Source organism: Manis pentadactyla, chromosome 1 (assembly GCF_030020395.1).
Source record: "Manis pentadactyla isolate mManPen7 chromosome 1, mManPen7.hap1, whole genome shotgun sequence".
Taxonomy (NCBI): domain Eukaryota; kingdom Metazoa; phylum Chordata; class Mammalia; order Pholidota; family Manidae; genus Manis; species Manis pentadactyla.
In genome coordinates this window covers 90,934,818-90,961,655 of record NC_080019.1, presented here as the reverse complement: position 1 = coordinate 90,961,655, position 26,838 = coordinate 90,934,818, and the positions used below count along the sequence as shown (strand labels likewise).

Below are 26,838 nucleotides of genomic sequence, written 5' to 3'. Positions count from 1 at the left end.
TCTTCTTTACTTTCTCTCATGAGTGTCTTATAATTTTCAGAGTACAGGTCTTTTACCTCCTTGGTGAGGTTTATTCCCAGGTATTTTATTCTTTTTGATGCAATTGTAAATGGAATTATTTTCCTGATTTCTCTTTCTGCTAGTTAATTGTTAGTATATAGGAATGCAACAGATTTCTGTGTATTAAGTTTGTATCCTACCAGTTAGAATCTCTCCTTGTACCTGAATCCAGTTATTAGTTATAATAGATTTTTGGCGGAGCCTTTAGGGTTTTCTATGTATAACATTATGGCATCATGGCATCTGCAAATAGTGACAATAGTATCCTTTATATAAAAAGTGGCTTGTATAGTATTATTACATTCTAATGAATGTGTATCTTATAAGAAAATGGTCCCTCCAAGCATCTACCCATTGGCCCATCATTTTATTTTTGCACAGAGAGCAACTTGGAATAGTGTTCACCAATGTTAACAATAGTTAATTCTGGGTGACTGGATTTTGTTGATTTTAAACTTTCTTTGAAATTTTATATATATATTTTTTATTTTGGTATCATTAATCTACAATTACATGAAGAACATTATGTTTACTAGACTCCCCCCATCACCAAGTCCCTCCCACATACCCCTTCACAGTCACTGTCCATCTGCGTAGTAAGATGCTATAAAATCACTACTTGTCTTCTCTGTGTTGCACAGCCCTCCACGTGCCCCCCACATTATACATGCTAATCGTAATGCCCCCTTTCTTCCCCCCACCTTATCCCTCCCTTCCCACCCATCCTCCCCAGTACCTTTCCCTTTGGTAACTGTTAGTCCATTCTTGGGTTCTGTGATTCTGCTGCTGTTTTGTTCCGTCAGTTTTTGCTTTGTTCTTATGCTCCACATATGAGTGAAATCATTTGGTACTTGTCTTTCTCTGTCTGGCTTACTATTTCACTGAGCATAATACCCTCTAGCTCCATCCATGTTGTTGCAAATGGTAGGATTTGTTTTCTTCTTATGGCTGAGTAATATTCCATTGTGTATATGTACCACATCTTCTTTACCCATTCATCTACTGATGGACACTTAGGTTGCTTCCATTTCTTGGCTATTGTAAATAGTGCTGCGATAAACATAAGGGTGCATATGTCTTTTTCAAACTGGGCTGCTGCATTCTTAGGGTAAATTCCTAGAAGTGGAATTCCTGGGTCAAATGGTATTTCTATTTTGAGCTTTTTGAGGAACGTCCATACTGCTTTCCACAATGGTTGAACTAGTTTACATTCCCACGAGCAGTATAGGAGGGTTCCCGGTTCTCCACAACCTCGCCAACATTTGTTGTTGTTTGTCTAAATGTCAATGCTTTTGTGACAAAGTAATTCTACTTCTCGTAATATATCTGAAGTTTTTCCTGAAAGATATATTCATGAAGATATTCACTAAAGCATTATTAAAACTGTACCTACAGAGACTACGATTTAAAAAATGTACATATGAATAAAAGCAAAAATGAAAACTGACAATATTTAAGTGATGAAACTGGGTGATTTTTTTCTTTAACTATTTTCTATATGGCTAAGGCTTGTCTATTTAGTATACACAAGGAAAACAATACAAAAATTGTACTTTTTTATATATTTAGAAATTAGCTGATAAGAAACTTGTCTTCCTTTAAAGTTAGCCTTTAGATTCTCATATGCAATCTCATTTTTTTTACTAAAAGTTATTAGCTACCTTTCAGTAGTACATAAAAGCATCACCTATCCTATGTAATTGTTAAAATAAATGGTTAATGGATCAGATTAACTAAAATCTCACTTTCCTTTAATATTTATTCAAAATAAGTGAAATGTCATTACTATAAATGAAACTATTGTTAATTTACAGCTTTGTTTTCAGAATATTGTTGTTACACCCAAACTCCAGTGCAATACCAGGTGAAAATTGGTAGGACTCGATTCAAAATTTTAAGCTATTTACCTAGAGCTATAATTAGACTTTAAACACAGTCTGAACCTCCAAACCGTTCACATTTCTAATACTTCACAGGTCAAAAAAACATTCGGAAGACTTGGTTTTGAAACTTTCAGTAAATCACTAGCATATCTAAGCCAGCTTCCTCACTGAAAAATGAAACTGTACTGGTTAAAAGAGCACCATGATTCTTTCCAGCTTCAAAATACTGTGATAATTAAATTATACAGATAAATGCAGTATATATGTATTTAAATATGTGTATGCATATATCCATATTTTTTATCCTTATTTTTACTAAAAAAAGGTATGTATACACATAATGTATAACCACATATAACTATGTTTGTATGTATTTCCATTAAGGGTTTGTACATAATTGAGTGATAACGTTTATCTAAGTCTTATTTCTTGGCTTTTTCCTCCTTTCTTGTCTTCACCTTTAAGCTATTAAGGATTTTCTTTGCCCACAAATAACCATTTAAGATGAGTTTTTGTTATGTTCTTATTATTTAGTTTAAAAAATACTAAAATGAGAAAGAACAAAAATGTATAAATTCATAAAGGTATAAATTCACTACAGGAGCAGTAGACAAGATATGTAAACAAATTATTAGCAAATGAAAAACAGATGGAGAATTTAGAGCTAAGAAAACTGAATACCAAGCAATTTCAGAGAACTCCAAGAGAAAAGCCAATTCACATAGCAAAAATCGGAAAGGATCGGAATTTGAGACACCAGATACCATAGCAGACACAATGAATGAGGCATGGAAATGAAACATGAGGGAATTGGTTCAAAGTCTGTAAAAGAAATAATCTCCTGGGTCCCCTTCCCATCCAACCCAGGCAGGTGACTACTCTTCCCCAGTCCCAGCAAGAAAGATGATAAAAGAAATAAATGAGGAAAGAATGAAGCACAAGGTTCAGGGCCACAGTAAAAGAGAACAGAGGACAGGCTTGAACTGAAAGTTAAAGGGATTAGGTGAAAGTCTTCAATCTAATGGCAAATACTGTAGCCCTCTGTGTGCTTGGATGCAAGGATTTTGTCAGAGGATTATTCTCTGCAAAAACTGAACAGTACCTGATAAAATATATATTAAGTATTTGAAGGTCCCCGCAAAAAGGCCAGGTCCTCACCCAAATACCTTATAACCAAACCTACTAGTTAACAAGCCCAAAACTTAAACACAATAAACTGTTTTCTGTAAACATTTCTGTTACCTTTTTAGTGATTAGACATCAAAAGATAACCGATCATGTGAAGAGAGCCTTCATCAAACAGAAAGAGAAAAAAACAATTTGTAGTAAACCAGGAACATGCAGAAGAAAAACTGAAGGAAAAAAATCACCGTTAAAATCCTCAGAAACATATGAGAAGATGATCCAGCAAACAAGAACAGAACACCCACAGAGCAGGACAGAAAGCTTGAAATTCAAACAAATGATAATTTGTGAAAAATACAATAGGGTTAAGAAGATAAAGGACTCACAGACAGTAGAAAGAAAAAGATTTTTTAAATGGAGGTAAAAGAGAATCAATCCAGGAAGTCCAAAATCCAACTGATATGCATTTCAGTAAAAAAAAAAAAAAGAACAGAAAAAGAAGATAAAGAAAAATTCAAAAGAATTTCCAGAATTGAAAGGTATGAATTGCACTAAGTCCCTGGGACAATGAATTTTTTAAAAGACATACACCAGACATATCTCATGAAAATTTAGACACTAGGAATATACAGAATCCTAGAAACTTCTAAAGAGAAAAAAATAGGGGAACCACAATAAAAAGCATAGAGCTTCTAAACAGCAAAACAATGGAAACTTGCATTCAAAGTTCTAAGTGAAAATGGTTTTCAACCTAGACTCTATCCAAATCCATCCTTGATCTTATGAGATCAGAATCTCATATTAGATATGCAAAGTCTCAAAATTAGACCTCACACTCACCCTTTTCTAGGAAGCTACTGGAAGATACATGCCACCAAAAGCAGAGAGTAAACCAACAAAGACAACCCAGATTCAGAAAATAAGGACCCAACATTAGAGATGGGTAAAAAGTCCCAGGATGATGGCAGGCCTAGTGTAAGAGATACATCAGTGAACAAGAGACAAAAATTCTTGCCCTCCAGGAGCTTATATTCTGGTATAACAGCAATTCTCAAAATGAGGACTATAGACTCGTGAGGGTCCATTAAGACCCCATCAGGATCCAAGATGTCAAAATTATTTTCATGTTAATACTCAAATATGATTTCCTTTTTCCACTGTTTTCACTTCTGCACTGATGTTGTAAAAGCAATAGTAGGCAAAACTGTGCCTAAACAGGAATCAAGGCAATAGCACCAAAATGTACTACTAGTTATTGCATTCTTCACTGCAACACAGTTGCAGTTTTAAAAAAAAACAGGCAGTTTCACTTAAGAATGTACTTGATAAAGCAGTAAAAATCATTAATTTTATTAAATTTCAACCCTTGAGCACCCATCTTTTTAATATTCTGTGTGATGAAATAGGAAATACACGAAACTGCTGATGCATTCTGAAGAATGATGGTTATCTTGAAAAAAAAGCATTTGTGCAACTCAGTTGCAAGTTGAACTAGCTGTTTTTATCATGAAACAACACTTTTTATTTAAAGAACCAATTATGATTATTTAGACTTGGGTATTTGGCAGACTTTTTCTAAAAATGAAGGGAGTCTTTCCCTTCAAGGAAAACTGACATTATTTGTTGACAATGATAAAATTTGAGCTCTCAAGCAAAAATCAGAACTCTGAATAACTTGTACAGACCACAACACTGACAGCTTCCCAGTACTTAAAGATGTCTACAATGAGATCAGTGTTGATATTAACAAATGCGAGTTTTTTAATTATATAATGAAGGATGTCAACATTTGGCAGATATGAGTAACTCAGTGAACCAGTATTTTCCAATAGGCCAATGCATGATGTTACAGAATCATGCATGGATAAAAAATTCATTCACACTGCAAGACAAACCAATAGACTTTAATGTAGCAGAGAATGAAAAGGTCATTGATATGGTTTCAAAGACCACATTGCAATCATTCTTTAAGAAACTACCACTTGTCAAGTTTTGGTACAGTATTAAAGAAGTAATCATCTGAAAAGGCTATTAAAATATACCTTTTCCAATACCACACCTGTGTGAATCCAGATTTTCTTTTCTTCAACCAAAACTCATCACCACAGACTGACTGCAGAGGCAGACGTAAGAATTCAACTGTCTTCTATTAAGTCAGACATTAAGGCTTGCAAAAATAGAAGAAAATGCCATTTTTCTCACTGTTTGTTTTATTTTGGAAAATATGGTTATTTTTAACATCAAATATGTTATTTATGTTACCATGTAACGGTTTATTTTTTAAGTGGAATAATAAGTAAATATTTCCAATTTTTCAGTTTTAATTACTAATACAGCAATATTTTTAGATACAGCCCACACAGATCAAAGATCTTGGGGTATTCAATAATTTGTAAGAGTATAAAGGAATCCTAAAACTAAAAAGTTTGAGACCTGTTGCTCTAAGTTACCTACAGTCATTTCCATTCTCATTCTTGACCAACTTACTAAATCCCTATGTAAGGTATACAGAAGTGATAAAAAAGAAAAGAAAAGGACACATCTAATTATGTATCTTGCTGATGAACAAAAAAGAATGGGAGGTGGGTATAAATTTTTCTTTGTTTTAATTTCAAACAACATAATTCATCCATAATAAAGAGTGGTAACATTTAACCCAGAAAAATTAATGAAGATACAAAATCCTTCTTTAAAGGAAACAAGTAAAAAAGGTTGAAAAACCACTGTTATGAAACTATACAAATTTTTCCAACACATTTATATTTCAGAAAAATTACACCTAAGTACAATTAATCTCAATAAGAGAAAGCAAAAAGCCACCATATTTCTTTATAATAGTTAACTTCAAATATTTATTCAGAAAAGGAAGTGAATACTAAGAGCAAATAAGAGGTAGGTCAAAAATTTTCTCTATCAATGACATATTAAATTCCTACTCACCACCCTAAATACATACTTACCTCTGGATCTCCATGTCTCTAGCATACAACTGAATATACATGACATGCTCATTCAAGTCATGGTGGTCAATTCATATTATACACTCCTAATAAGAACTCTATATTTAATTTTATTAATTAAAAATAATAAGTATATTTATTTATATTGGCAAGATGCAATGCATGGAAAGATATTTAATAGCTCTTTCTGGCAAGAGCAATGATGAAGTGAGCACAGATTTTTAGGAGTCCCACAAGCTAACAATTTTTCAATCTATCTTTGAGCAGAAAAGGTAACAAAAGGACAGAACTCCTACGGCTCTTGGATTTTCTGTTCTCACTCTAGTCTCTAGTACTTCCTGGTGTAGTCTCATGGTTGTAAACCAAACGCTTCCACTATAGAATTGAAGCCATAACAGGTAATGACTACAGTAGAAAATCAGTTTACAAAAACATCTTATTGTAAAGGTCAGGTGACTGACTGAAGATGTGGAGCCAAGATGTCATTCAAAAAAGAGCTCAAAAGCATAAACAAGTAGTTTCTTTGTCTAGTTATTAATAAAGGTACAAGAAGCAATAATCTTTTTCAGAAAATGGGAAGTTAGACAAAGATTTCTAGAGGACATAACAGTTTATAATTATTTCTCCACTACTCATTCCTTAGTGTATTGAACTATAATCTTTTTGATCGTGGACACATGGCTAAAAAAAAGAGGGAAAAAAGACAGTCATTTCAATGGGAAATCCACTTCAAAGAGATAGTAAAAATGGGGCTAATACCATTTATTATAAGAAGAAATCCACAAGCAAGTACAGAACCATGCAAGGGAGGTAAAAGAACTGAGATAAAATTCTAGCTTAACAAGCATAACAAAACAAAACTCAAAAAATACAGAATTGTTGAAACACTCCTCCCATCATAACTAAAAATTTGCAGACAAGCACCTTTCTTTTTTAAAGCATCATCAGTCCTAGGAATTTCTCCCCAATGGTTTGAAAATGAAAGCAGAAAAATATATCTATACACCTACTATAACAATCTTATGAAAGAAGCTTTCCAACTCATAACACAAATCTTTGCTGAGACCAGTCAAGTGATAAGACCAATTAATAGATGCCAGCTGCCTTCATTGTTTTCAATTTCAAATATTTTTTGCCCTCTTGTTGAAGGACATACAGTAACAAATGCTACCATTTAGCAGGAAATCTTTGCCTGAAAAGGAATGAGTTTTTATAGATGCTGAGTAGGGCTTTCAAAGGATACCCAGTTTGCCCACAAGATTGCACCTGTCACATCTGCTTTCAATCCTTAAACCTGAGAACTCTGTATATCTCTTAGAGCTTTTACACTGAGTTCAAAGACGACAACTTTAACACTTTTTCCGTGACAAGGCAAGACATTTGAATTTAAATACCCAGTAATTAATTAGTTGAAATACAAACAGGTTACTAATTCTGAAAATGGGAGACAAAAAAGTTAGGCCTCCAGTGTGCATATAAAGATATATAACTTCTGAGAGAGAAATTACGTTAAGTTTGACCTAAAATCAAAAGCGGGCAACATGTTTAATAGCGTATTATAACCTCTCATCACAGTAAACAGAGTTGAAGGGTAGCCTATGCAACTGGGCTATAACCATAAGGCCACAAGGCCTGAAGGCTAGGAAAAAGAAAGTGTTTTAAGTATGTTTACATGTTTTCTGAGGAAAGTCTACTTCACCCAGCACTCTCTCTTCTCTCAGTAAGCGAGTGTGAGCCAGAAAAGGTAGGGCGGGGTTGGGGATGGGGGTGGGCAGACTGGAAGAGAAGGTGGCTCTAAAAACCACGTAGAGCGATATACCAGGTTGCAGCTTCCCTCCTGCTATAACCTACCTAGAGTTAGCACTGGCCACAAGGCCACATACTGCAAGATGAGCACAGAAACCCAAAAGCAGTGAACCAGGACCAGGGACCAGGGATGGGTTGGAGTGAGAAGAAGGGTAGGGATTGAGAGGGGAAAGCAAGGAAGAGCTGGTTAACTCTTCGTCACCACCTCCGGACTGAGGGCCTAGCCTGAAGCCTGCGACCGCGCAACACCCCGCACTGCCCACCACCCAGTCACCCCAGCTTCGCCGGCCAGGGTGAGACGCCACCAGGTGCGGGGCACATGCGCACTGCGCCGCTCTGCACGCCTCGCGGCCACAGCCGCTATCCACCCCCAGCCACCTCCCAGCCAGACAGCGCCAGGCCTCGCGCCGCTTCGCGACGGAGCAAGGCCTCAGAACTCCGCAGCCACAGGCGCCGCACCCTAGGCCGCGGCCACGGGCATCACCTGGGTCCTGGCCTTCGGGCTCACACCTCGCGTTCACTCGCAAGGGCCCAAGACGTGGAAACGTTTCTTCAAGTCTGAGCGCCGCCGGCGTCCTCCAAACTTGCTTCAGTTTAAGCTCACCGCCTTCCTGGTTCCAGTGCCAGGCAGCGGCAGCCGAGCTTTCGAGTGCATCGATGGAGGCTGCCAGGAGTTAGGAGTGCCGAGAGAGTAGATTGTCACGCTGCCAATTTTTTGTTCGGTGTTTGTTTTGCGTGATTATTTGATTTTCTTGTTACCAAAAAGCAATTAAGGTGAGGAATGAAAAGTGTTAACTGCCTCAGTTATCGTCGCTGTCGTTACACATAATCTGTAAACAAATCTGCATCGTTTGAAGTTAGGTTTCTAAGTCACCCACACATAGCGAAATTGGTTATCTCATGCTGAGGAAGATGGAAATTCGTCCAACAATAAATCATGAGAGTGTGTCTGTATAGAGTCGTGTGTTATTAAATTGTAGTGATTTACTTGCAAAAATACATTAAAAGTCGGTGTTTCTTCTACCCTGAAGGTGAAGGCGTTCACAGGTTGAATGCAAATTAGTTTCTCATATAAAAGTTACTGGTTGGTAGAGGAATGGGAGAAGGCTGCCTCAGGCAGAGAAGGTTTCTACTGAAAGAGAAATTAAATGCATAGGGTTTTGTTGTTATTTAAACCAATAGAAATTAAAGCAACTCAGCATTTTCTGTATCTCATAATACATTAATCTGTCCTTACGTGAACATAATTTTTTCCTTATTTTCTGTAAGGGAGTAATGTTGAGTAAATAAACTGTTGGCCTTGGTTTGGGACGACTGTGAAGACCAAATCACTCACAATTGCTAAATACCCAACCTAAGGTTTTTCTCAGACATCTGAAATAGTGAAAATCACCTCCACAAATACATTTCTCATATAGGACTGTTCCTTAACTAATCAGTTTGAGGAACCGTTTTACAGCTTAACGGCAACACTACATGTGTATTTTAAATAATTCAAGAGTTGGGGGGGCACTAGGAGTCCTAAATTTCATTGGAACCTGTACATCTGTCTGTAGGCTGTCAACTGAGCTTTACTGTCAACGTTTTGTTTTGTTTCGTTTTTACCAAAACTGTTTTTGAAATGTCCTGTCTCCAGAAAATATTTGCTATGTAATGAAATAACATTAGAACTCTGTGAGCATTTATTAGTATATGATTTTAAACCCTCAGTTTAGTTTTTAACTAAACTTCCCTTAGGTCGTGGGAATCTGTGATCAGACACTGCAGATTCCTCATAGCTCCAATTGATATCAACACCACTATTCTTAAATATATACAAAGAAGCAATATGCCAGGAAAATCTATGAGAAAATCTATTTCTTGTGAATTACACAATTGGGGCCACACTTTCCCTGATTACCCTTAAAGTGGTCATGTTTCCCTCAAGCTCAGCAGATGGAATTTGAGTTCAGACTTAAAAAGTTGTGTGCTTGAAAGGGCAAAAAATTTAGCTGGTGGATCTCCTGATAGTGGCTATTTTGGAGCTGTCTGTGACTATGTATTTAACACCTCAGTTTGAGAGCTCTTTGAGCACCACATCCATTTAGTTTATCTCATTATTGGTTATTCCGCTAAATAACCTTAAAAACGGATTTTCATAAAGCATCAAAGTTTTATGGTTATTCCCATCTGATAATATCAGAATTAAAGTGGTTACAAATTGTAACCCAAGACTAAATGTAAACTCATGTGTCTAAATTCATATAACTTTGGAAAGTGTATTTGAGTCTCTTTTGTAATGTAATAAAATAAAAGCAAGTACTAATATAATTCATTAATACCTAAAAACTACTGCTACTGGAAACTTAAAAATCCTAATTATTTTTCCCAAAAGTAGTAACAAATGAAATGTTTTAATTAGAACAAAAGATCAGAATTTAAGAGAAAAAAGGCCAAGTAATATTCTACAAAGTATGATTTCCATCTTCACTAAATGTGAACATTTTAAACTGAGGAGTAGTATAGTATGACATAAAGTTATATATAGCCTCCATTTACATCTGTCTTAGAAACACTAATATATTAAGTTATAATTGTGTTCTCTTTTTACAAATGTTTCAGGTTGCTTTGATGGAACTTCTCAAATTATCTGTTAACTCTGTATTGATGCCTTAACCAATGAGTGGAATACAATGCAAAGTTCTGTAATTTCTTTTCTTTTACTGACCTAAGAAAATGAACAAGTTACTTTTAACACCAGAAAGCCTGCATTAATATTCAAACTACTTCACAATGTCCCGAAAGCCACACTGAAGAGGTATATTTGTTTACACACTCAGGTAAATACAACTTTTTACATGTAAATATTCTTATGTGAAATATGTATATATAGTCACACTTTGCACAGCAAGCTTTGTCCTGCACAATACATACAAATGACCCAGGAATATAGATATTCTTTCCATATAACACTGTTTCGATGAAAATAATCTAGGAATAGAATTTTAAATTGTAGCACTGAGAAAGACAGAGTCTTTCTTCCGACAGTGAGCATCTCTTTTTGAATAGTCCACGATAGATAAGATGGGGCACAAACTTCACGTAAATTTCTTCTCCAACTCAGAAAGGAATAACCACCTGCTTTTCAAAATTAAGAAATCAATTAGAACGTTTCCCAGGATTCTAGAGAAGCGCTCCTAATTCTGTGCGAGGTGGGGGCGTCGGGTGCAGGTAGTTGTAAGGGAGTTAGAGGTTGAGGATCATGAAACCTCAAAGAGGGAACGAAGTCTAACTTAACTGTCCTTGACCAGGAGCTTAAGGTAACACTTTAAAGTGGAATCTGTCAGAGACAGCAGCTCGGAAAATGTGTTAAACCGACTGGCCTCTTCGGGCTAGGTTTGTCGGTTGAAGGTGGGCTTTGGGTTCCAGCATGCGAGTAAATCACAAACTCTCCAAGGCGGGAAGCTTAATGAAGACCCAGGCTCAGTTCTGGCTGCGGGCCAGGAAGCCCCTAAAAGGAGCTGCCTGGGTCTGAGAAGCTGTAGAGGAAACCTACGCTACTGGGTAGGTTTGTGAAGCTGGGATGCCGGGCTGCGACGGGGTCTGGACAGCCGGTTTAGTAGGATTGGGATACGGGGTCAGAATACGGAACTGGGTTGCGGGCGCCTAAAGCAGGGCGGGGGATACAGGAGAGCAATGCGCGGCGGAGCAGTAGAGCTGCTCCCTGACGCCTGGCCAGAATGCAGGGTCTGATGCAGAATCGGGATACTGTGCAGACTCCCAGAGCCGCGCACTTGTCAGTTTCCTCCTGGCCACGCCCCGGTGGAATAAGTCCAGCTCCTCAGTGTTTAACTAAGTCGCGACACCAACGCAAAAACCACGCCTAATTAAATTAATTAGCGGTTCTTGTCAATCCTGGATTAATGGCCAAGAGCGCAGGAGGCCGAGGCTATCCGAAAACCCGAGCGGCCTGGGACCTGCCTCTTCCTTCGGCCCCTGTCCCCTGGGCTGCCCTCCCTCTCCAGCCCCGGCCCGCCTGGCTCGGGCTTCCGTCTCCTTCTCTCCCTTTCCCTCTCCCTCTCCCTCTCCCTCTCCCTCTCCCTCCCTGCCTCTTCCCCTCTCTCCCTCTCTCCAGCTCCTTCCCCCCCAGCCCCCACTCCCCCCCACCCCCAGGTAGTGGCGTGGGTGCTCCCCGGGAAGGGGCTCCCTCCGAGTTGAGAAGGGGAGGTAATTTACTCAGAACAAGGGGCTGCCTTTGCTAAGTATAAATAGTGAGACTTGAAGCGCAGCGTTGCGATCAGATGTGAACTCTCCGCAGGAAGAATTGTCAAAGATCTTAACACTGAGCCAGCGCGCTCCGGCCGGGAAGCCTCGGCTCCCCTTTCCCTCCGGCGGCCCCCGCCCCGTTCCTCTTCCTCCTCTTCCTCCTCCTCTTCCTCCTCCTCCTCCTCTTCTTACTTCTTTTTCTCCTTTTACTTCTCTTTCTTCTTTCTTCTCTTGTCTTCTTCTTCCTCCTCCGCCCTTTCCTCCCCCACCCCCTGCCCCATTGATGTGTTATTATTGGGGGGGCTGGAGCAGTAAAAAAAGAAGAAGGAAAAAAAGAGCGGGTCTCGGCTGGGAGAGGCTGAGCGCAGGGCTGACCGGCGTCGGTGGCGATGGAAGAACTTACGGCGTTCGTCTCCAAGTCTTTTGACCAGAAAGTGAAGGAGAAGAAGGAGGCGATCACGTACCGGGAGGTACTAGAGAGCGGACCGCTGCGCGGGGCCAAGGAGCCGACTGGCTGCGCCGAGCCCGGCCGGGACGACCGCAGCAGCCCGGCAGTCCGGGCGGCCGGCGGAGGCGGCGGTGGAGGAGGCGGAGGCGGAGGCGGAGGAGGCGGAGGAGGTGCAGGAGGAGGAGCAGGCGGAGGAGCTGGAGGAGGGCGCTCTCCTGTCCGGGAGCTGGACATGGGCGCCGCCGAGAGAAGCAGGGAGCCGGGCAGCCCGCGGCTCACCGAGGGTAACGGCCTGACCCCCCGGCCGCGGTTCCCCTTCCCGCCTTCCTGACTCTTTGGCGGGAGAGGACTCCGAGGCCCAGGGGGCAGAGGGGCGGGATGCAGAGAGGTCCCCTGTACCCCAGCTTTGGAAGCTAGAGTGATGATGGAGGGGTGGGAGTCCGGTGGTGTGCACGGTCGTGGGTGGGGTCCGAGTGTGTGTGCGGGAAGGGGTGTGTGTGGGGTTTGCGCCCGATCTTCTCAGACGCCCCCGCTATTCCCATTTCTCTGAAACGCATTTTCACCAGCCGGAGGATGGGCCCGCAGCCCAGATGGCCCGCAGGAGGAGGGCAAGTTCGCCGGGCTCGGCTGCGGGCGGGGGTGACGGGAGCAGCTGGGGCAGGCGGCGGCCTTACGGTTAGCATTCTAGCGCAGTTTGCGGGAGCCCCTTTCCTAGGCCTGAGAAAGGGGAAAGAGAGAAAGGAGAAGAAAGACTGAGATTGATTGGGATTTCACCCTCGAATCTCCTCCAGGTTTCGAGCTGCGGCTAAAAATCACTGGAACCCCGCGAAGACCCTGGATCATTGATCTTGGGGGCCAAAACTTCCCATTCTCTCTGAGCTATGAAGGTAGAATGAGGCCAAGACCGGCCACGGTTCAGGCTAGGCTGTTACTCTCGGGAGACGCGTTGGGCTCCTTTCTGTGGTTGTTTTTTTGATATTTACACAATTCTGTTACTGCTTCGAGTCTTCCAGTGCTCTGTTTTTTTGGGGGGGAGTTGGGGGGGGAGAATCCTCTGGTGCCAGCAAAGTCTTAGGAAATGGCTTTATCTAAATGGTGGAGCGTCCTTTACCAATTCAAAGGAGTTCAACAATAAAATTAATTTGGCACTTGGTGCCTGCAGTAACTGGTGTGCTGCCATATTTTTCCAATTACGAAAATATGTGGCATGCGTAGAATCACATATTTAAGCAAGCAATTAAGTTGTTTATAACACGGTCTGTTCCTGTTTAAGCCAATAAGTGGAAATTGGGGGACGAAATAAGAGATTATATTAAGTCTATTAATCAACTGGAAATGTGGACATTTTTCTCTTTGAAACTCCAAAGTTTGAGAGGGATCCACTGTGGATAACATGAAATAGACGAAGCCTTCTTACCCCTTTGGCAGAATCTGAAGGGTGTGTTTGCATATTTAAATTTCATTACAATATCAGTGGAAATATTTTCTTGTTAACTTGCTCTGAATGTTTTCTATCACGTTATTCACGTCCCTCCCAGAAGAAGACAAATGTCCACAAAACGAACTCTTAGAACTAGAAATGACAGCAACTCTGAAGATCACCGTAGCTAGAATGCCAGACTGGGCTGAGATCTTGAGGCTCTTGTCCCCTCAGACCTAGCATCAGGATCCTCCTAAATTTGGAAAGTGATGGCATAACTGTCAGGTGGCCCTGTGAAGCCTCCCGGGATGAGTCCGCAGCTCCAGGCCCTGTATAACACCAGCGCGCCTGACTGCGAAACTAGGATCTGAGCCCAGGCAGTCGTAGTCCTGGGATTGTTAATTTCCAAGCTCGGGACAAGTATTAATTTCTCTGCAGGCTGGCTCTTCCGGAAATTATTTTTAACACCCAGGCTGATCAGGATCCTGGGCTGGGAAGAACTACAAACAGCTCGGACTATCCAAACTCAGCTTTGACACCTTAGAAACCCAAGTCTCCGACTCAGCCGCAGAGGATGAAGGTTCTAGAGGGCAGCTTCAGTTCGTACGGGCTCCCCTGATCACTGCCCTTTGGCCTAAATACATACATCCATATCCCTCGGGTGTCTCTGTATGCTCACAGTCGAAGAGATCCTGTTTCTAAGGGAGGCAAAGGAGGGACAGCAAAGTAGCAACGGATGTGTGCAAACCCAGAGAAGGAAAATGCACACTTTATTAAACATCCGAGCTGCTGGATGCATGAAAAAGCTTTGAGCAACCAATAGAAACTGAGGATTGCGAATGTTCCGCTTGAACCTGTTGATCTCTATGGGTTTAAGCGTTTAGGGTCGGGTCTGCCTTTCCAATGGGGAAGGAGAAAGAGAGAACAGAGGCAGCGGTCTGTTTTGCCGACCAACCGAGGCTGGTTTTTCCGCCTCGCCTTCTGGCCCGGCGTGAGTGGCGAGCTCTCCAGGCCGCCAACATGGCGTGGGCGCCTCTGTTCAGGCGACCCAGGTCCAGCAGGGGGACAGGGACTGTTTGGCTGGGCCGTCCGCAGAGTTTGGCACGAGCCGTGGGTCAGCACCGTGCGACTGGCGATGCGGCTTCAAGAGTCGCGCAGCATCGAGGTCTTGTTCTCCCTCTGAGACCCTTGGGCCCAATTGTTCCAAATTAGACTCGCAAGTTTGAGACAGAGAGAGGGAGAGCCACCGGCTGCTGGATCCGGCCTTAGAATGGTCCAGCACCCTGGGAATGGCCGGTATGAGAAGCCAGTGCGTGGCCTCGCCGCGCCCTTCTGCACGGACCGAGTTCTGTGACGGGCCCAGTGCGTCGCTTTTTCATTTCTGTGCGTGCGTGGAAGAGAGTGAGTGCGAGAAGGGTGAGTGGGATGGATTTGGTGTTCGCGGGGGTGGGAAGGAGACGAGGGCGTGGATAGTGAGAAGGCGAGCTGAGGCCACAGTTGCAGAGGGGATGGGTGGGCGAATGCCCACCTTGCCCGCGGGCAGCCGCCCAAAGTTGATTTTTGCATGTGTCCAGGATCCCTTCCTCCGCGCGGGTTGAGGGCCTAGACAGGAACTCCAGGAGGGGGCAAGGATCCTCCACCCTTACTGACACAAACCTGGTAATGGGATTTGCTATGTTGTTTTTGTCCGTGTGTGTGTGTGTCATGTGTGCTGTGCGCGTACGTGGACGTGGACGTACGTGTGGCCCTGTTCATGGTGCCCCTTCAGTGTCCCCGGAGCTGAAGGAGCGAAAAGAGGATGCGAAAGGGATGGAGGACGAAGGCCAGACCAAAATCAAGCAGAGGCGAAGTCGAACCAATTTCACCCTGGAACAACTCAATGAGCTGGAGCGGCTTTTTGACGAGACCCACTATCCGGACGCCTTTATGCGCGAGGAACTGAGCCAGCGGCTGGGGCTGTCTGAAGCTCGAGTGCAGGTACCCGGCTAAAAGGACATCAAGGCTGGGCCCCCTGGAGCGGAGGAGGGACACACTGAGGGTTGGAGAGGCGGCTTGGGGGACACACACTGAGGATTGGGGCTCAAGTGTCTGGAGGTGAGAAGGGAAGGGATGTCTTTACTGGAGGTCTTATTTTCCGAAGTACATCTTAGTCTTGTAGCATTTTTCTCTCCTCTCCCAACATATGTTCCCAGCAGAAGAAAGCTGTGCTGGGCTCGCTCCCAGAGTTTCTATAAACCACACCCCCCTTGCCTCACGATGCCTTTAATGTGGTTTAATCCTAATGGGCCTACTTTTATAAGCCTTAAAAAAAATCCCACAGAAAACGTTTTATCTTCTGGATGCCTTAAAAGTTACAAGGAATATTTTGTTCGCCTGAGTTGGTTTTCCGTGAGGGTCTGCTCCGGGATCTAGGTTTGCCGAGCGGATATGCCAATTAGGTTTATAGATGTACAGACTATAAAGAAAATTAGTCCTGTTAAGTGTAGAAATTTACAGTTTGCCATTAGAGGCTGATACCAAACTGTGTGTGAAAGAGTGGAGAAATAAATGCATTTTGGTCACTCTTTGTTCCCTCTTTTAACCTGAACCTACAGGCAGCGAACCTGAACGTACAGAAATTTGTTTATAAAACAACTCACATATCTTAGTATTGGCATTTCCAAAGTCTGACCCCTAGCAAGTGCCATATCCGATGAAATTAGAATTGGAGCAGATTTTCTTTCCTGATTGTGGTGATAAATACAATAGCAATAGTAGGCTTCAGGGGCATTTAAGGTGAAAGATTATATGCATACATATCCTTCTAGTTTTATGCAGAACAAATATAAATGTTTCAGATTTCCACTCAAATAATAAAATAGTAGAAAATGATGGTCATTATTTGTTTGAACACATGGAGCAGTTTTAAGCCTGAACATCTGCAGCTGTTACAAAGTATCACTGTAACAGATACTCCCTGGGTCTCTGGGCACAGAGACCACCATCTGCAGCAAACTATGCAATTCTTATGGGGCTCCCTGCATCATGTAATAGGATCAGGACAAAAACAGAGCAGTCACGTTGAAGCGGAAAAGTAATAATAGGCTGCCTTGGTCATCACAGTGTCAACAGCAGAGCCTTCCTTTTTAAACCTCTACTGCTTTGCTGTGTGTACTGAGATCTCTAGGGGCTCAGCAGCCCCTTAAAGACATGGTGATAATTATTACAGTTATGAACATTAGTAGCTCAGTTCAAACTCTTCTAGGGGAAAAAAAGAGGCAAGAAGCCTCAGGCCATGTGAGTTACACAAAGGATGCCACCCTGGCATGAAATCTACTCTTCTATTACACTAAATAGCAGGGGAATTTTTGAAGATTTACATTGACTATGACACTTGCTTTCAAAAACAGAAACAGCTCTGAAATAATATTTTACTTTCATGTGTTTTTTAAAAACATTAATTTGTGAATCAGTCAATATGCTATGTTATTGGAACATAATGCTGTCTTATTGGAGTATAAAAGCAGCTTTATTTGAATTTTTAAAAACCTGTCATGCTGCCTCTAAATGTTTCAAGTTTATTTAAGATGGTAACATCTAGGAAAGGATGGTATCCAGGAGTTACTTGATTCATACCCCAACCCCTTTTCACAGAATGTTGTTCTTTTTTTTTTTCTCATAAGAAGTGAACTTCTTTGCTGGTCTTTATTTTTTAATACTTTTATTTAAATTTTAGGGCTGTTTTCTAGATGCCTCTCTACTACCCTGACTGTAGTATGAAAGCAAATTAGATTATCATGATAATGGCACAATTATTCTGCTACTGTGTTACACCATGCTGCACAGAGGAACAGAGAAATTCTAAACTTCTTTGTAGTGAAGCTTTTATGACACTAATTACCTCTCCCTCACACCCCAGGAAAAAAAAAAGAGTCACTATTTGCCTTGGTGTTTGGTTTTTCTTGAAGATGAAGCTAATTAATATTACAGGCTATTAATGAGCACATTCTTCTTAAGTCTTACTAGGCAAACATCTAAACCCATTATCACTTTGGTATCAGGTATCAGGGAGAGTTTTAGGCCTTGGGGACTCTGTAATGTGGAAAGATGAAACCAGGACTAATAGCAATTTATCAAGAAACAATTTATCTTGCAAGTCTATGAAATGTATCTATTTTGTCATTTACATTTTTAACTTTAGACTATTCTTCATAATTCAAAGATTGCTTACTCTATCTCCCAATTTTTCCTTCTTTTTTTGCCACTATTCTTTTTTCATTGTAATTTCTAAAAATTGTTTGAGTTATAATATTTAGGTGTAATTTTTTCCCTCCAATTTGTAGGTTTGGTTTCAAAATCGAAGAGCTAAATGTAGAAAACAAGAAAATCAACTCCATAAAGGTACGCTTCTCAGACAAAGAATATTTGATATTCTAAGTAGAAAGAGAATTAGTGACTATTGTTATTACAAAGAAAGAAACTTCTCAAAGATAATTATGTCTCATTTAAAAATCTGCTCTGAAGGCAGTTAATGAGAGTTCTGAAGTTTGGGAGTAAATTATATTTAATTTTGGAAGCAGTTTAGGAAGATAGTCCAATTCCAAAGGAATTATTTCTACCTTGGTATTATCTGAAACAATGGAAAACAATGCTGGGAATATTAAACTCACATTATTGTGTTTTGTTCCTCCATATTTTATAGGTGTCCTCATAGGGGCTGCTAGCCAGTTTGAAGCTTGTAGAGTTGCACCCTACGTCAATGTAGGTGCTTTAAGGATGCCATTTCAGCAGGCAAGTACAGCCCAGTTTTAACCTATTTAATGGTAAAAAGACCTGGATGCTTTAACATCCCCTCTTTCTAAGCCCCAATGTTGGTGTCTGTGCAGATGGAGAATCAATTTTGAGATGATATACTATATCTATTCCCCCTTAAAAGAAGCCTGTACAATGTCAGGGGCCTACACCCCTAGTCCTTTCTGTCCTTGTGGGAAATCTGAAGAGGCCAGAGGGTAGCAACTGGTCCTTTAAAAATGCACTAAAGATTGCACTAGGGGAGAGGAAGGAAAAGCCTTTTGATTAAGATTTTGTCAGATCCAATGCAGAGGCTGGTTTCTAAGGCCGCTCTCTAAATATTTTTGGAAGTATTTTCAATCTCTTAGTCACATTAAATGTCTCTGACAGAAGAAGAGTAAATAAATAAAAGTACTCCCAAGTCGAGACTTCATTTTTTAAAGCTTTCTCTGCAAACAAAGCCTCGTTTCTAGTAGAGAGGAAAGCCTTGGTCTTCCTGGGGATGCCCTGCCTCTTTCTTAGCCACGAAGAAACCTTTAAGACCAGGTTTTAAAAGGACAGCCTGCAGCAATGATTTAATCTTGGGAAATCCCAGTGCTCTAAACTCCCCACTCTCCAAGCCTAAGGGCGCAATCTTTTCACAACCAGTGCCTGACTTTCCCCATCCTCAGCCTGAACCCCTGCTTGGTAGGACTGTGAAGTCATGAATTAGCTCTCAGTTGCCAGTGACCTGGGCTTGAGAGACACCTGGGTGCACCCATGTATTGATGGTTAGTGTTAGAGAAATGTTAGCTCTTGTAGCACCACAGGACTCCAGCATCCTGATGTTAGGCTTTTGAAGCAAGAGAGAATGACTGGAGAAAGACAGAGGGGGCCTTAAGGAGGTCCTACTACTCAGAACGTGATCTGTGCAGGCCTGCAGCAAGCACCACCTGGACGGTTGTTACAAATGCATAATTTCAGGCCCCGTTCTAAACCTTCTGAATTATAATCTGCATTTTAGAAGATTCCCAGATTATTCTTACAGCAGTGAAGAAGTACTAACAAATGTGCCAGTTTTAATGAAGAGGCAATGGTCTCTCTAAGTGACGTTAAAAAGTTTGGTAGTTTGCTAGTTGATACCTCAGTACTTAAGTAGTGGTAAGAGGTGTATGAGGGCATCAAGAGAGGAGGGCAATGGTTCTTACCCCAAATCTTTCCAGTATACTATGGTTATTTTGAGGAGGGAAATGTTTTACAAAAGTATTGTTGCCCCTGATGGACCCAGCTCCCCAGGGCGCCGCCACTTTCCCGCAGATAGCGAGTCCCCAGGGACCCAGGGAGATGAGCTGAGCGAGTTGCAGAGTCTCGGGGGCACTGGAGAGTATCCTTGTGGCTCCCCATAATCAGTAACAAACTGAGGTCAGGCAAACACCCCTCTCCCGTCCCCCGCCCCAGCCTTCCCCTGAGTCAAGCTGGACGCCGTTAATGCTCTGTTTCTATTCTGTTGTCACCCTAGGATAGTCATTGCAACGTGACGCCCTTGTCCTTTCAGGTTCAGGCGCAGCTGCAGCTGGACAGCGCCGTGGCGCACGCGCACCACCACCTGCACCCGCACCTGGCCGCGCACGCGCCCTACATGATGTTCCCGGCGCCGCCCTTCGGACTGCCGCTAGCCACGCTAGCCGCGGACTCGGCCTCCGCCGCCTCGGTAGTGGCTGCCGCTGCTGCAGCCAAGACCACCAGCAAGAACTCCAGCATCGCCGATCTCAGACTGAAAGCCAAAAAGCACGCGGCCGCCCTGGGTCTGTGACGCCAACGTCAGCGCCAACATCGCGCCTTCGTGGCGCGCACCCTGCGCACCCTCTACCCCCCGCTGCTTCTCCGTTATCCCCTCCGGACCTCCGGAGCCGACGCTCTTTCCGCTCCGCTGACCTCCCTTGCCCTCTTCCACATTCCGGACTCGGAGGGCGGGATCCGCGCGGAACTTGGGATCCCAAGAGGCGTACCCGCTGCGTGGCTCCTTACCATTCACCTACCCAAGGGCCTAGAATTCAGTGGCTTTGTTGGGGGTGTTGAGGTGGTTTGGGGGAAGTTTTTTGAGACTGGACAGGGAGTGTGGCTCAGAGTAAAGCTCCAACGATGAACTCTTGCGTAGAAACAAAAATCCTATTAATAAAAAAATGAGCAAAAAAAAAAAAAAAAGTAGAAGAGATAAGCCAGAGAGAAAAAAGAGAAAGGGAATGTATTTGTTATTGTTATTGGCGGAAGCTGAAATCGGAGAGAACCAAGGGACAAAAAAATTAAAAAATTAAAGTATTTTATACACTTACAAATATGGAAAAATAACCTAGACGAATCTCAAAAGAATGGGGAGGGGGGAGTTACCAATTTCAAGTGTATGTTTTTTTTTAATGGGCTAAGAAGGCAAAACAGAAGAAAGAAGTATACTTATTTAAAGAATTAAGATGAAAAAAAGTGAGCAGCTGGGAAGTTCACAGGTTTTGAAACTGACCTTTTTCTGCGAAGTTCACTTTAATACGAGAATTTGATAAGAGAGGCGGGCCTCCTTTTACGTTGAATCAGATGCTTTGAGTTAAAAACCACCATGTGTGAAAGAGTAAGAAGAGGGAAGACAGTATAAAGACGAGGAAAGAAAAAAATTAACACACAAAAAAAGTAACCCCAGACAATGATCTCTGAGAAATTATGGCAGAACTGTCCAGACTGCTGACAGTAAATTTCGGTTTGCATGTTACTTGTATTCCATTGATGGTGTCTCCCACTCCCCGCTTTACTCACATGCACTTACTCCATTTTCAAAAAGCGTCTGGAAATTGATATATACCTATATATATATATACATATATTTTGCCCCGTCTTTGATCTGTCGAACAAAAAAAAATGTCGGAAGGGAAAGAATTTACACTTCGATTGTCCCAAGAAGATGGAGGTGGGCAGAAAATGTGGGGAAAGGAAAAAGAAAAGAAGAGCAAATGAGATAATGAAGGTACAGCGCCTCACACGGTGTCTGACACATAGTAGGCTGTCAACCAATGTTATCCACCCCCCCTCCTTTTCTTGTATTCCCTCTTGCTGATTTCCTGAAGTCCTGTTTAAGGACCTTGCTTCATTTCCCCCTCTCTGTCTTGTCACACTCACCTTAAGCAACACCCAGCTAGATACAGGTACTAGGTCTGTGTAAAATATGTCGATACACACGAACAAAGTTTATTTTGGCTATAATGTGTGAACTGATAGTTGACTTTCAACATTTGCATTTTAACTCACAAAGGTGTATAGTCAAGTAATTTTCTTTTTGTCTCAATTTATGTAACTATTTAAACTGGGGTACCTTGGACTAAGCAATCTGTATCCCAATTCTCTATAAAGTCTCCTTACGTTTTTTTCCCCTTCTGATTTACAAGAAAGAAGAAAAGCTCTTTTAACTGAACTTTGGTATTGAGGTTGAGCTTTGTAACTATTTGTTCTCCATGAAAACAAAGTTATTTATATTTGCCATATTTTTTCTAGTGTATTAAGTTATTTTAAACAAAAGATGCTGTTATTTCATGACGTGTTGTCGGTGCAAAATGTTTCGGTTTCACCTCTGTTAAGCCTTTTAAATAAGTGCCAAGTTATTAATTGAAGACACTTTGCGATCAATTGAATGAAAATAGTATTGTTTCATTTGATGGGATTCGCGTCATCTTTGTTCCTGTTACTAGCAAACTCTCCGGGATAGTCTTTCCTTCTTCCTTTTTGATGAATGTGTATCTATTTCTCCAATACACCAACTTGGAAAAGCGCTTGCCTCTGCTTCTACGTGCCGCAATCAAGGGGCGGTGAGAATGACGGCTCTGGCTCTCCATAGCGCTAAGCGCAACTCCTCCTCTCCCCCATTTTATCTACCCAGCATAGAAATTGATTTTAAACCAAATCAATAAAGGAACAGATAATACGTAAAATAACATAGAATAACCCCCTTCTCCAAAAGGGACTCTCGTTCTTCATTTTGCCGCACTTTAATTCCTTAAGTTTATTTGGGGACATCTGGGAAAGGCAGGAAATCGGATTTCACGGTGCGAAATCTACCTTGTTTAATTGCGTCATAATAGAAACTCGGCCCCAGGTCGCTGACCCTTCCCGGACAGGCGATGGTGGTTTGGAAATAGGCTAAGAGCCGCGGAGTGGGGCGGCGGCACTGGGGAGGGTACCTCCCCACTCAGGTTCAGTGCTTTGGCCGAAGGAGCTTCTTTGTTGGTTAAATATAGAAGCTAGGACAGTGTTTAGGAAAGGCCGAGTCTCAGCAGTTCTCAGAAAACCGAAGAGCCCCTCCTCCCTTTTCCTCACGCCCTCTTCTTCCAGAAGACATCCCACTAGTAAAGACCTGCGGCGCTGCCTATTGATGGGTAGAGATGAGGAAGATGCGGCCCTGGCCAGGCCCCAGAAAGAACCTTCTCTTCTCTTTTGGGCTCTTGGGATGAGGGCGTCCTCCTGGAAGATTGAGGGTATCCTGGGGCCACCACTGGGCCGGAGGACGCGCAGAAGAACCCCCCGCTCTACACACACACACTCTTGACCTTGTTCCCCAGAGGTGCTCATGCCGTCCCCACCCGGCCCTGTCCGGGTTTAGCTCGCACTCAAAGCTCTTCCTCCGCTTAGATGCGGGTGGTTATATTTATCTTTTAGCTTTCGAAGACCACTGAACAGGACTTGCGCTGTAGTCAGTGCACAGGCCGTGCGGGTCTTCTACATGGCAAGCGTCCCTAGCTTTCACACCAAACATCTGCCTGGGAACTGAGTGCGCTTTGAAGCGGCCGCCCCGCGCCGCCCGCCTCGGGCCGGGGCCGGGGTCCGAACCCTCAGGCTCCACTCCCTAGTCCTAATCCAGACACTGACGCGGGGTTGGACCTTGCCCGGGCACCGCAAGGGAGATCGGAAGTCACGGGAGAGCTTAAACTGGGAAGTTGGAGGTTCCGTCCCAAGTCCAGCCGTGGGCGCCGCGGACGTGCAGCCCAGTTAGTCCGCACAGCCGAGTTCGGGGGGCATCCTGAGGTCAGAGAAGGAGGCGCGTCGGGGCCCAGCGGCCGAGGCGCCGGACACCAGGAAGGGGGCGCGGCAGCACGGCCTAGGTCGGCCCGCAACAGAAGCCGTGTGGCTGGGCGCGCAGCCCCGAGGGGGTCGGACCCCAGCAAGAGAGCGGAAGGCGGAGGAGCCGGCGGAGGCAAGTCCAGGCAGAAAAGCCTAAGTTTCCGGGCTTGGGTGGACAGTGACTTGAGCCAGGCGCGGCAGTGGGACCCGCGAGACCTCGTCTCCTCCGGTGTCCGCTCTCCTGAGACTCAGCCAGGGCCGAGGCCGCCGTTCCTGGCCCGTCGGGGCCGCGTCCCTCGGGTCCAGCTTTCCACACATGCCTCTGCAGGTCCAGCTGTCCCTCAGTGCTACCGCCCTAACTTTCTGGCAGGCACCTGGGTGTGTGAGCGAGAGGTTTCAAACCTTGAGTTTCCAAAGCCAACCTGAGAAGGAGTTCAATTCAAATAAAGCCCAACATGCATGTCGGCTGGCTTGAAGTTCAATGATGATAATAAAGAATTAATAAACATTTCGCCTATCCCCAGATCTTTCAGGGTGTGCAAAGATTTCCTGAACTACAAAATCCCTGATTGGGGAAAATCCAGTTGAAAGAGATTATTCAGGACACAATTAGTGTTAAAGATCCTGTGATACAAGAGGCCCAGTAAGATCCGACAGAGGCCTTTGCTTGAAGCTGAAATAATACCTATTTTGAGTTTCCCCCCAGATCTATAACTTTTAGATCTTCAGATGGTAATACTTTAGTATAATGCAAAGCTCAAATTTCAGAATTATTTTGATTTCTGAAAAGTGCTTTTTGGCTTCAATGACATGGGAGCCTGTTATTTTTCCACAAATCAGTGTACATCATAAATTGCAAACATTTGTAATAAGAGCTCAAGATTGTTTATTTTATGTAACCTCAAGCACTTGACTATGTTAAACAACAGTACAGCAAGTCTGTGAAATCAGCTTTATGTGTGTGAGGGAATTAAAGGATCATTCCTTTTCATCACATAAACAAAGCATTTAAGATTGTTTTGATTGTCAGTCTCCCAATTTTTAAAGTCTTACAATTGACAATTAATTTTAGAGTCATTTTGTGCAAAATAATTACTAAAGTTATATCCTGCTTTAATTAAATGTTTCTGGCCAGAAGAAAATGGTATTCTACATTGAGAAGTGGGTGATTGTTTTTAATGTCATATTACTTTAAATTATTTTAGTTCAAATGTAAATAAAGTGTGCTAATTCCAAGGGGGATGGAAAGGCATGAAATGCTTTCTTAATGTGGTAGTCGAACAGTTAGTCAAAGTGCATTAAAGGAATGTCACAAACCCAGAAATAATAAATATGTCATTCTAATGAGAGTGTTAACTTATGGATAATTTATTCAAGGTAGTTTTTACATTTCACATGGAATCTCTTATTATAAACTGCCTGAGTACTGCAGTGCCTGTTCTTCAAAATCTAATTTATATAGGCTTGGGATATACATAATTCATAACTCCTGTTGATATATGTATACACACCCCAAGTTTTAAACCTTTACAATGTGTTTGAATGTTTACTAGCATGTTTGCAAGATGACTAAAATAAAAGCATAAAAGTGTTAAACATATTGAAAGCAATTGCTTGCTCTATGTGTGAAGAAAAAGTAGTTGAAAATTAAAAATTAAAAAGGATTTGATAATTTTTAAGCTCAAATATAGAGTGAACACTGAAATATTTCAGACAGGGAACATTATTATATAAGAAATATGAAAATTTCTAGGAAAGGCTTACAGATGTGAGCTTATAAGACTTCTGATGCCTAGGCAATCCTTTCGTGTCTCTAATTCATAAAACAAAAAGTCCTCAAGTCTTGGGGCATTTTGTTTTGGGTATTTTATGTGTCAGTCAAGTAACCATCGCATATGCCTCCAGTACAGGAAACTTTAGTATAGTACTTACATGGAATACTATTGGCATGAGGAAAGATTTTAGAGCATAATCAAATAAATCACATGAGGAGGAGTAAACACGCTTTATTCCCCCTTGTTGAACAACTGCTCACATGTCCTGAGCAAGGATCTTTGTAGATTCTTATTCAGGCAGAGTAGTGCAGAATAAGTTAAAGGCAGAGTAGTGCAGAATAAGTTAAGGCACAGACTCTGGAGCCAGACTTTCTGGATTTAAAGCTCACTGCTGCCATTTACCGGTCCTGTGATTTTGGAGGAGTTAATCTCTTTGTTTCTGCATCTGTAAAATGGGGACAAAATAGCATCTATTTCATGGGGGTTTTAGGAGAATTAAATTATTTAATATTTGTAATGCCCTAAGAACAGTGTCTTGCACTGTATATATAAGTAGTACATGAAATTTATTTTAACAGAAAGGTCGATAGGCATTAATCCTTGTAATAAAAACCTTAGAAGAGGAAAAAAAAGTGCAAGGCAAGGGATGAATACTTTCCTGTTGTGGGCAAGAGGGAAACAATATCTACTAATTATAGATTCTAGCTAATTGCCTAGCCTCTGCAAGCCTTATCTGGCAGATGTGGCAAATGTCACAATGTCATTAGAAGGCTTACTTACAGGAGCAATTTATAGATTGCATAGTGCTATATACATGAGATAGTATTGTTACTCTGCCATGTATAGCTAATTAAGGTAAGATACCAGGCATGACACTTGCCCTCAAGGGGCTTACCATCTAGAAGAAACAGTTCATAAATACATACGATGATGCTGGGAAGCATGAGCTAAATGCACTTGCTTAAAGGCATTCAGACACAGTATATGCATCTGAATGGCAGTGCATCACGCATGGGCCTGTTGTCCTGTGTTAAGAAACTGAACCTTCCTTGGAAATGAGTAGCTGTATAAAGGAATGGTGGAGCTACACACAGAGGTTAAGAAGCAAGTCTGTTAGAATGAAATGCATACCACATGTTGCTGTGGTTTGTGTTCCATGGACCATCTGCATTTTCTTTGGCTGTTCGTGTTTGAGGAGCATTAGCAGTAAAATACCAAAAAAGATGCAAAGGCTGCTGACCAACAATCTTTAAAAGCAGTTTGAAAACACATA

General features: G+C 42.2%; 2 protein-coding genes across 4 annotated transcripts in view; one reads left to right on the top strand and one right to left on the bottom strand.

The window, feature by feature from the left end:
• Positions 1-8,682, bottom strand: part of RSRC1 (arginine and serine rich coiled-coil 1) — a 470,761-nt gene extending 462,079 nt beyond the window's left edge. Inside the window, exons 1-2 of the mRNA XM_057488446.1 lie at positions 8,658-8,682; positions 8,319-8,498 (exon numbers count right to left, since the gene is read on the bottom strand). Of these exons, the coding sequence (XP_057344429.1) occupies positions 8,319-8,498; positions 8,658-8,682 (205 nt within the window). The remainder of the gene's footprint in view (positions 1-8,318; positions 8,499-8,657) is intronic.
• Positions 8,683-11,976: 3,294 nt separating this feature from the next.
• SHOX2 (SHOX homeobox 2) lies at positions 11,977-22,389 on the top strand. 3 transcript variants are annotated; one of them, XM_057499555.1, is made up of 7 exons: positions 11,977-12,811; positions 13,319-13,487; positions 13,965-13,969; positions 15,716-15,924; positions 18,270-18,327; positions 18,629-18,717; positions 20,216-22,389. In XM_057499555.1, the coding sequence occupies exons 1-7, from the start codon at positions 12,469-12,471 to the stop codon at positions 20,507-20,509; spliced, it is 1,167 nt and encodes a 388-aa protein (XP_057355538.1). In that variant the 5' UTR covers positions 11,977-12,468; the 3' UTR covers positions 20,510-22,389. The 3 variants fall into 3 exon arrangements, with proteins under 3 accessions (XP_057355538.1, XP_036760002.1, XP_057355528.1); XM_036904107.2 differs by lacking the exons at positions 13,319-13,487; positions 13,965-13,969 and having other exon boundaries at positions 20,252-22,389; XM_057499545.1 differs by lacking the exons at positions 13,319-13,487; positions 13,965-13,969.
• Positions 22,390-26,838: the final 4,449 nt, after the last annotated feature.

Excerpts from the sequence above, each read along its gene's own strand:
- SHOX2 (XM_057499555.1), top strand. The coding sequence starts at position 12,469 with ATGGAAGAACTTACGGCGTTCGTCTCCAAGTCTTTTGACCAGAAAGTG. Across the intron at positions 18,328-18,628 it reads AGAAAATCAACTCCATAAAG|GTGTCCTCATAGGGGCTGCT; the intron begins GTACGCTTCTCA and ends CATATTTTATAG. Across the intron at positions 18,718-20,215 it reads TAAGGATGCCATTTCAGCAG|GATAGTCATTGCAACGTGAC; the intron begins GCAAGTACAGCC and ends TTGTCACCCTAG.